Here is a 10,605-nt window from a genome sequence, read left to right as displayed (position 1 = left end):
ATGGTTGCCTTTCATGCGTCCCCTGCTGGGAGTTGGCCTGCAACCCAGGCATGTGCCCTGACTGGGAATTGAACTGTGATCCTCTGGTTCGAAGGCCTGTGCTCAATCCACTGAGCAGAAAACGTTTTAATATGTCTTAATCATCCCTGTTCCCAGCCATGATTCCTGGGAAGGCAGGCTGTCCTAGATAGATGTTGCTTTTTCTATTAACCCATCAGTGATGGGAGCTGCGGGCTGAGGCCTGGCTCACCCCCAGGGCCCAGCTAGCTGGGGCTTGTCAGTGGCAATGACACTTTTCACCGGCTGGGTGTGTAGCACTTGCTTCCTGCCTGCCTTTACTGCCAACACTGAGACCCATGGACCCCCCCCAGGCAGGTAGACAGGGGCTAGAGAGGTGCTATAGGTGAGGCTGAACCAGAAGCCTTTGACACCTGAAAGATAAGCAATCATAAGCTGGGATGCTGGATGGGAGCGGAAACAGGAATAGCCACGATCCAATTCTGTAAGTCCCTTTGCCTAGGGCTGCTTTCCCAGGCAGAGCTGCTGCTGGGACAAAGGACTCTTCTACCGACTCCCCCCTTGAGGATTAGAGAAGTTGAAGTGCTAGTCCCCCTCACGGCCCACTCCTCTCCTTGAGTTCTCTTGAGGCTTGAAGTGGCACCTTCGCACCTGGGGTCGGTGACTGATGACGACAGAAAGCTGATTGACGGGACAGAAAGGGCATGGGCGCCTTCCTAGCTGTGCAACCTTTTGAGTAAAATCTTTAATCTCAGCTCCCATTCTTTAAATGAGGTGACAAATACCCACTTCATAGAGCTGTGATGAAGACTAAATGAGATAAAAATGTAATAATGGCAGCTCATTCCATTTTTCTCTATTCCTCCCTCACCTGCCCGCCCTCCTTACAAATACGGCAGCACCGAATTGCGAGATTTCATTCTCTGCCTCACAGAGGATTCCAGCCTATGACAGTGTAAAGACCAAGAAACGAGGACACAGACTATTATTACCTGTGGATTAAGCATGTTAATTCCAAAGATGCCCTCCTTAGATTTCTGTCCGCTGGTTATTTAATCAAATCGGAATTTAAGTACTGCTGTGAAGAGGCCTTGTAGCTGCACTTGAGGTGATGGACTGTTAGACAGACGATCATCCTGGATTACCTGGTGGGCACAATCTAATCACTTGAGCCCTTAAAAACAGAAATTCTTACCAGACGATCACGGTTCGATTCCCAGTCAGGGCACATGCCTGGGTTGCAGGCCGGTTCCTTGCAGGCTAACTACCAGCAGGGGACGCACAAAAGGCAACCATACATTGATGTTTCTCTCCCTCTCTCCTTCCCCTCTAAAGATATAAAAATAAATAAAATCTTTAAACAAACAAACAAACAACAAAACAGAAATTCTTGCCTTGACCAGGGGCTCAGTTGGTTGGAGCATCATCCCACACGCCAAAACGTTGTGGGTTCGATCCCTGTTCAGGGCACACACCTGGGTTGCAAATTCAATCCCCAGTTGGGGCATGCGTAGGAAAGCAAGCAATCGATGTTTCTCTCACTTTCTTCCTTTGTCTCTAAAATCAATAAACATGTCCTTAGGTGAGAATAAAAAATAAACAAACTAAACAAAACGGAAACTCTCTGGTAGGAGTTAGAGAAATGAGACAGAGAAGGAAGTCAGAGAGCCCAAATGGGAGAAACACTGGCCCAGCCATTGCTGGTTTTGAAGATGGAGACAGGGGGCCTGAGCCTAGGAAGGGGGTGGCCCCTGGAAGCTAAGGCCGACTTCTGGCCAACAGCCGGCAGAGAAAAGGAGACCCTACCACCGCAAGGAGCACTGTGGCCAACAACACGAAACTGAGAAGTGGATTCACCCCCCGAGCCTCCAGAAAGGAGCACAACTGTGCCAGCACCTTCCTTTTGGTCTTGTGAAACCCGAAACAAAGAAACCAGTGGAGCCAGCTGGGACTTCTGACCTACAGAGCTGAGACACTAAATAAATGGGCATTGTTTTAGCCACTGTATTTGTGACAATTTGTTATGGCAGTTAATAGAAACTAACATGATAGGCTGTAAAAACCCTTAATAACCTGGGAGGGAAGGCACTACAACAAACCCCACTGCATGGACGAGGAGACTAAGGTGCAGTGAAAAAGGAAGTGTGCAGGCGCGAGCGTGAAGAACAGCTGTATGCAGTGGGAGTGTGTGCACCAAGTTTATTTGCAGGTAAACAGTACAACATTTACAAAACATAGTACGTACAGAGAGGTCGGCCCTGCCCTCACACACTGGGGACCAAGGAAGACCTAGTCCTCCCAGGAGCCGCAAACAGTCCTGGGTAGTGGGTTTATGAAAAACACTTTCTCTTCCTTCAGCAGACAAAATTATTTATGAAGCCGTACATTCAGCAATAGGGAGCAAAAGGGAAAAAATTACCTCAAGGAACGCGAGAGCTCCTTTCCTGGTGGGATCCGTCATTTTATAGACATGAAATATTCATATCAGAGATCTTATATTTCAAGAGGAATGGGTTATATATCAGAGCCACAAGAGCAAAAAAAATTTTTTATTACCAACAGGGAATTAGAAGACTCTCTTTGGACACCAGTTCTTGCCCAGACTTTTGGAGATCAGGGTCAGTGTGACCGCCCTCTCTAACTAACTCTCAAATGTCACATTTCTATCCACTCCCTGCCTCTGAATTCCCCACCAACGCTCCAATTTCAGCCTTCGAGAGCTGCCCACGGACTGTTCAGTCTCATCACAGGTCCCTAAGTACTCACCTGCTACTTAAGGGTCTGACTCTTGGCCTTTATGAACACAGGGTTTTAGAAAAACAAATTCAGAGAAACCATCTACTCAGAGCCCAGCTGCTCTGTGCCCCCAGCTCTAAGCTGACAGCCCCAACACAAGGACTAGGACTGATAAATAATGAATCAGCATCTTGCTCGATTGGTGGCATTTAAAATTCTTTTCAGGTGAAAAATNAGTACTCACCTGCTACTTAAGGGTCTGACTCTTGGCCTTTATGAACACAGGGTTTTAGAAAAACAAATTCAGAGAAACCATCTACTCAGAGCCCAGCTGCTCTGTGCCCCCAGCTCTAAGCCGACAGCCCCAACACAAGGACTAGGACTGATAAATAATGAATCAGCATCTTGCTCGATTGGTGGCATTTAAAATTCTTTTCAGGTGAAAAATTACTACAATTTTGTGCTCATGGCAGATTTCAAAGGGAGATGGAAAGCAGAAAATCTTTAAGGGACCTCTGCACAGCCAGAAGTCCTTTTCAGGCTGAAGTACATAAAATATTTAGCAACCAGGACTGTGGAAGGACTAAAGAGGAGATCCCAGGGCCTGGACAAAGGCCACTTCTTAAGCTTATCCTCGGGGTCCGGTAGAGGCAGGATCTGCATACGAGACACACATGGCTGGCGGCAATCAGCAGCCGCTCTGGGTGGGCTGGGAGACCAGGTAGGCGTCCAGCTCCTGGCACTGGTAGAGGGCCACGCTGTCCAATACCCACTCTCGGGTCACGACAGGTGCCTCACCCATCTGCCCAATCACTGAGGACAGAGAACACAAGCAAAGATTAGTGTCAATTCACACTCTACCAGAACAGAGTCTAGTCAGTCCAGGCCGGGAACCTGCTTGTATGGGTTCTCCCAGTTCCTGAGGTAGGAGCATGAGTGTTGACTTTAAGTGATGCTTCCAGACACAGGACCTTACTTAGGAGCCTGAGGAGTGACTGCTGATGAAAGCCTACAGCTTCTGACAACTTTATGAACATAAGTTCCAGCCTGTTACAGGAAAAGTCATCAGAGAGCACAAAAGAGTATGGAAATTTGACGATGGGAAAAACATATTTGCAATATCTTAATGCCACCCAATGGAAATAGTTCATGCATTACTTTCATAATGCAAAATAAACCAACAAACAAAAAGTTTAGAAGGATATTTTAGCCATTCATTCATTCATTCATTCCACAAATACTTGTTGAGCACCTCAGATGTGCTGAGAAACTGTGCTAATTAAGCACCAGGTGACCTGTGGTGCCACAGGGCTCCATGTGACCCAGACACGTGCTTGCGGCCTTCTGAAGCCCAGCACGGGTGCACCATCCGCTCCAGCTGATCTGAGCGGGACTCCCAGGCCTAGAAACGCCGCGGTGATCTGCACACCTCACCTGGACTCTCCGGCCCGCACTCCCCTTGACGAAGGGTTCACATCAAGACTTACCGTGGGAGCCACTGTCCTCTGCCCAGGCATCCAGCTGCATGACCACAACCCGGTGAGTGCCCTGCGTCCCCAGGGAGGAAACGACATCAAGGCTATCAGAACAGGACTTTGGGAACAGTCGCTTCGCCACTCCTTGGTGGCGTGCTGACACAGGCCGCTCTGGGGCAACCACACAAAGAGGAAGGGGAAGGGCCTTCCCTCCGTGTAGTCAGCACAGATCTCGGGCCCTTGCTGGCCCCTTACAGATGGGGACTGCTGGCACAGGTACGTGGTCAGACAGGGCTTGGGGCGAAGAGAAGCTTCCCGGGCTACACTGGGGTGTGAAGGGGAGGTTCACAGGGACTGAGGGGGGCCGCCTTGCTCAGTCACCAGACAGAATACCGTGCCCCACCCCAGACAGGGCACCTCGTGCTTACCTCGCCCGCACTGAACGCCGAGGGCTCCTTCACCACCGCAGCCCCACAAAGCTGCACCATCCGCTCTAGTTGATCTAAAGAGGCGTGTAGACAGAAAATACCACAGTCATCCACACGTTTAACCCCGGCTCCGTACCCCACACTCCTCTCGGCGAAGACTTACACCAACACTTCTCAGTGGGAGTCCCTGTCTCTTCACCCCAAAGGGACAGAATGGCTTTCAAGTACAGGGGTATGGATTCTAAGTTAATTTGTCACTGAAATGCTACCTGTTCTGGTTATCAGTCCCCATAAGGCCACTTGGTAGATAAGGTTTAATAGTTTCTCAAATAAAACAAGAAAAAATCTAATTTCCATTAATTTGCTAAACTGCTGGCTAAGATACCGTGTAAAAAACACCCACTGTCTTCCCTACCTCCTCGCCTAATTCTATGCTGGTAACTGATAATCACGGTCACTGAGCACACCATACTCAGTGGTAATTACTATAAATGTCAAGAGATGGGAAAACAGTTCCTTATAAAAAAGAAAGAAAAAGAAATGTGTCCCTCATCCGGGACAGGGACGCAGCACGCCAGCGGGAAAGGCTGCCTGGTGAGCTGGTTCAGCAACATCGGGAAGAACTGACCAATGGGTGGGTTCCAGACCCCCTTGGGTGCTCTCTTCTACCAACCTATTTCTGGAGGCTGCTGAGGCGCTCCTCTTTGTCTGAATATATTGAGGTCAACTGACTCACCTCCGAAATGATACCCACCAGAGGCGCTGGTTTTCGTTATGCCAAAATGCAAAAGCACTGAGGGATCTATGTGTGGCACTTGGAAATTTCATAAAAACTCAATCGATAACCAACAAAGAGGACATAAGCAAAATTACTTTGCCAGGCTCTCTCGCTGCCAGCCATCTATCCCGGACCGGACGGCGAGGGCCTCTTCTGAGAGTGAGAGGACCGGGCCCTCGGGCAGGAGTGGGCGCAGAGGTAGGGGCAGTCAGCCTTCGTTTGGGAAACAACGCACCGGATCCACACACACACACCAGGGCCCCGCGGCGCTCCCGAGCGGAGCATCGCATTCAGCGTCAGACGTAATGAGAAAACGAGTCTCCTGCTCTGGGCCCGCAGGGGAGCCCGCGTGCCCGGGGCACGTGCAGCTGCCGTGCTCTCCTCACTCTCATACGAAGACGGTTTAGGAAGAACAGAACTCTCTCCCTAACTTAGTTCTCCCCCTTTCTTAGACCAAAGAGCAGCTCTACCCCATCTGAACACAGAACACAGTCTCCTAGATGTTAATTCCTTTTTTAAAAAAAATACGGCAACATTTAGGTGCAGTTTTGTCTGACAGGTGACAGAGAAGTAGACTAACCTCTCACCAGCCTGAGGAACCCCCACAAGACGACCCCCCCGTAACAGTCCGCCACGTAAGGAAAAGGCTGGTGCTGCCCACTGCACTTCTCCCGGCCCCTTACCTGTGGGCATGTTGACAAACGGCCCATAGCAACAGATTTCTAGGCCCCTGAAGATCTGGGAGAAGAGGGGAACAGAGGGATAGAGAAAACAAACAAACAACACTAGTTACAAGAGTATGTTTTGTAAAAAACAATGTAAAGAGATTCTTAGAAAACAAGAACCTCCTTTTTTCTTTGTTTTCCACCTGACCATTTCTACTGCTACTTCCCAGAATCAGTCCACTGCCCAGAGCACCAGTGCAATTCAGGAGACGCTCCTGAAGTGCGTATGCGGCCACTGTACTCTGCAGCCATATTTGTCACTGGAGGGCTGAGCACCACCTTGCCACCAGTCAGGCCCAGGCTCCTCCCTGATGACCTTTTCCAGGTGGCTCCACTTCTTGTTAGAGATGAGAGGGGGAGGAAAGGGCCTTATTTTGCTTAATGCAAGAAACCCAGCTTTTAGCTGAGGTTTGATGTTTTTGCCAACTTGGGGCATCAGTACTAACCAACCGAGACCCTAACTGACAGAGGGCCTATGTTTATTGTAGATGTACATCTTCCTTTTCTCCTGGTTTGAGCACCTGCTCCTGCCTTCACACTGAGAATGCCCACTGTTCCTCCGGGAACGACGAAGTGAAGCCTGGTCCTGCCTCTCCTCACTCGGCTGACCTGCCCGCCTGGTTTCCGCGAGACACAGATCAGCCTGCACCTCCCAGGGGCCTCTTCCACTCACGGTGCATCCAAAAGAACGTCCTCTGGTGATGGAAATGTTCTATATCTGTATTAATAAGGTAGCTACGAGTCACATGCAACTACTGAGCCCCTCAACTGTGGCTGAGATGAGAAACTAAGCTGTATATTTTATTTTAGTTACTTCCAACTGGAATGGCCCCACGTGGCTGGCGTCCACTGTGCTGGACAGACACTCTTACCCCCGCACTGGTACTGGTACTTAGGGAAGGACTGGGGTGTCACGTCAAAGAAAAAATCTGAATTTGTGCCAGCTGGCCGGACACATATCATCTGAGTAACCCTTGGAAATATCTCCCCAACCCCCATTTTAATTACAGCCAGAGGACAGAGGAATGAGAAAGGAGAGCAAACCAGATCCGTTTCAGTTTTAAGAGACAGCCCCCGTCCGTGCCATTCCCACTGTACGAACAGACTGAACCCCGACCTGTTAGCAAGACCCAGATGCTCATGATGCTAAACGTTCTCCCTGGGCAGCCTGCTGGAGCCCACGTTACTGTAAAAGATTAGAATTTTTCTTCCACCCAGGCTGATGGAAAAAAATTGAGGAGTACGTTTAGTTATGAGAAATTTGAACTTTCACTTCTACAAATACATTTCTTTCCCATGGGAAGATACTATGGTGATATTCTGTATTTTCACAATGTCGTGACTTTGACTGGCCCTTTCCGTCACTGCCACCCAAATGCAGGAAAACACGCCTGAACACTGAGATTTCCTTTGAAGGAGGGAAAATCTGGTGCTAATTCTGCCTTGCATACAGTGGAACGGAAACAAACAGCTGCTTGCAGAGCTGCCCTGGGTGAAGGCAGACGCAGGGCCAGCAGCTTTTCTTAGTGTGTGGAAGTGCCTGGATTAAAAGGGGGAGGGCGGGCTGCCCTCAAGGTTCAGAATTTCAGGGCCTGATATGTGATCACCTCCCAAAGTAGTTTTTCTTGGAAAACCACCAGTACTGGTTCTCCCTGAGGTTCTGTAAAGGGACAGAGGATGCTCCTTGCAGGGATGCCTGGTGGTGCACTTGCAACAGGAAGAAACGCAGACTGGGAACACGCACTCTGTCAGGGACCTGAGAAAGTTACCGGCTCAGGCCTGACAGGCAGGTGTGAAATCTTGCCTGGATTTCTCCCTGAGAGAAGGACATAATTTTGGCCACATCATTTGCTACAGGATGATCTGGGGAACATCACTTGAGTGTTCCTGGGCCTCTGGGCCTTCATTTTCAAAGATGTTAAATGAGTCTATCTTCCTCCTTGGTGAAACTTTCCATAAATTTTACAGGAAACTATAATATCGTCATTAAGAGCTCAGACACTGAAGCTAGACGGCCCTGGGTTCAATTTCTAGTTGTGGGTTTACAATTAGCAGTGTGAGCTCGAGCAACGTATTCCACCTCCCCGAGCCTCAATGTTCTCATTTATAAAATAGGCATAATTATTGTACACGTCTCAGAGGTTTGCTGTAAAGTTGGTAATCAGTTAAAATAGGTTGAGGTTTCGTACTGATATGCACTGAACGTTATACAGATGTTAGCTACCATTATCAATCACTTTCTCTCCTACGCACCCACCGACAGCACTGGGCACACCCCCTCCACAGCACCTACCGCACGGCTTTAGAGAAGGACGCCATGGTGACGTGGAAAGAGCAAAGGTTTAGACTCCTTTCTGCTTCAAATCCCAGCTCTGCCACTTACCAGCTGAGAGTTAAACCCCAAGACTGGACCAAATTACATTGCTTTTCTAAACCATTCATAGAATGGATATAATACTTATTTACCTTGTTGGCTAGAACTAAAAAAAAACCCAAAAAACCCTATATGGAAGCACCTAGCAATACATAGTGCCCCTTAAATGATGAATTAAGGGGGCTGGAATGCATGGAGGAGGTGGACTTTACCTTTCAGATTTTATTTATTTTTAGAGAGGGGAAGGGAGGGAGAAAGAAAGGGAGGGAAACATCAAAGTGCAGTTGCCTCTTGAGCACCCCCACTGGGGACCTGGCCTACAACCCAGGCATGTGCCCTGACTGGGAATTGAACAGGTAACCCTTTGGTTCACAGGCCAGTGCTCAATCCACTGAACTGCACCAGCCAGGGTGTCTTTACCTTTCTGTCCTGGGATTCTCTTGATCGCTTTGGACCTTGGTGGTTCCTTCCATTGATAACGTCTCCTCTGACTTCAAAATCACGCTGAAAGAAACCAAACCCAAACCACAGGGATCAAAGAGAAGTCTTTGATGGAGGCAGAGTCGACGTGTTGTACACAAGGAGCTGAGCATCGCCAGACCGCATTTGGACCGCCTCCCCTAAATCACAGGTTTTGGTGGACTGGATGAAACGACCAGCATCTCAGATGCTGGAATCAATTCCCTGAGGCAAACCTTTGTGGGCAGAAATTAACAACTGGTTTTGCACCTTACTGGGACTTATTGTATTTTAGTTTTGAACATCCACCTCCTCTCAAAACATTCACTTAGCATTTAGATTAAACTGCTAATACTGTGCTGTTACAAAGATTAACCGGAGAATTCCTGACCTCTTAAATCAATTGTGTATTACCATCTAAGGGCTTCTCAGATTTTCATTGAGAGATTTAGTGAATGAAACCAAAACGATAAAATACATTTAATACACTGAGGAAAAAGGTTTTTCCTAATCCCTATTTTGACTGATCAAGGACAAGGATAATGGGATTGGGAAGGTCAGGGCTTGTGGGAGACATCTGGGGAAGAATGCTCAGAAATAATCCCGACTAAAACTCAGAAGTGGGGGAAGATCACGTCTGTTGCCAAGAGCACTGCAAAATAAAGTCATGCCAGTGTAACCACAGGCTGAGAGCAGGGGAAAGACTACATAACGCTTCCCAGTCACTTAAGAGAGCCGTCTAGTGATAAGTACGCCATCTATCTGGAGATGACACTGACATTTATAGGTTGGATTGTGCCTCTGTCCCTACTTAACCTCCACCAGATGTCTTGTATAAACTCCCAAATTTATGCATCTAAAATGGAGCCTTCTTTTTTAAAAATCGGTTTATTATTTTTTTAAAGAAGATTTTATTTAGTAATTTTTAGAGAGGGAAAGGGAGGGAGAAAGAGAGGAAGAGAAACATCAGTGCGGGGTTGCCTCTCCTGCACCCCACACTGGGCCCACAATGCAGGCACGTGCCCTGACTGGGAAGTGAATCATCAACCCTTTGGTTCACAGGCCAGCGTTCAACCCACTACGCCACACCAGCCAGGGCTGAAAATTGGTTTTATAATTGATGTAATAATTAAGACAGACCTCTCGATTCTAGCCCCTCCCACTATTAATACTGCTAACATCCATCCCATGGTTCACCCCCTCAATTCCTTCCCTTCATCTCATCTCTCAAATTTCACCCACTCATCAGTCCTATTTCCAAATGTATCTCAAACCAACCTCTTCTTACCACCTCCACGTCTCCAATTACCCTTACACCGAAAATTCAAATTCCTTGACTTACACCAAATCCTACCTGATTCGGCCCTTGTCACTAACCTTCTCCAATTCTTTGTCTAACCTCTGCTCCCTACACATCAATCACCAATTACTACCTCCCAGCTACAATACTCTATTTTTCTTTAACAAACAAGCTCGTTCCTACTTCGTGACCTTTGTGCTTGCCATTCCTCTGCCTACACTTTGCTATCTGTGTCTTTCAAGGCCAGTTCTTTCTTGTGCTTTAGGTTACAGCTGAGGCATTTCAGAAGCCATCCCTGGCTCTCCTGAACTA

At 48.1% G+C, this 10,605-nt stretch overlaps 1 protein-coding gene across 1 annotated transcript in view; it reads right to left on the bottom strand.

Annotated features, from left to right (window-relative positions):
* Nucleotides 1-2,200: 2,200 nt before the first annotated feature.
* The window catches only part of BRCA1 (BRCA1 DNA repair associated), a 53,693-nt gene continuing 45,288 nt past the window's right edge, over nucleotides 2,201-10,605 (bottom strand). Inside the window, 7 exon segments of the mRNA XM_037033501.1 lie at nucleotides 2,201-2,784; nucleotides 2,999-3,468; nucleotides 3,470-3,567; nucleotides 4,242-4,302; nucleotides 4,658-4,731; nucleotides 6,119-6,173; nucleotides 8,955-9,038. Coding sequence (XP_036889396.1) covers nucleotides 3,259-3,468; nucleotides 3,470-3,567; nucleotides 4,242-4,302; nucleotides 4,658-4,731; nucleotides 6,119-6,173; nucleotides 8,955-9,038 — 582 coding nt within the window. The 3' untranslated portion in view covers nucleotides 2,201-2,784; nucleotides 2,999-3,258.

This window comes from Sturnira hondurensis, unplaced genomic scaffold (genome assembly GCF_014824575.4).
Source record: "Sturnira hondurensis isolate 20B ecotype Veracruz unplaced genomic scaffold, ASM1482457v3 Scaffold0021632, whole genome shotgun sequence".
NCBI classification, from domain to species: Eukaryota; Metazoa; Chordata; class Mammalia; order Chiroptera; family Phyllostomidae; genus Sturnira; species Sturnira hondurensis.
The sequence above is the reverse complement of the archived record's forward strand: the minus strand, read 5'-3'. Positions and strand labels throughout refer to the sequence as shown.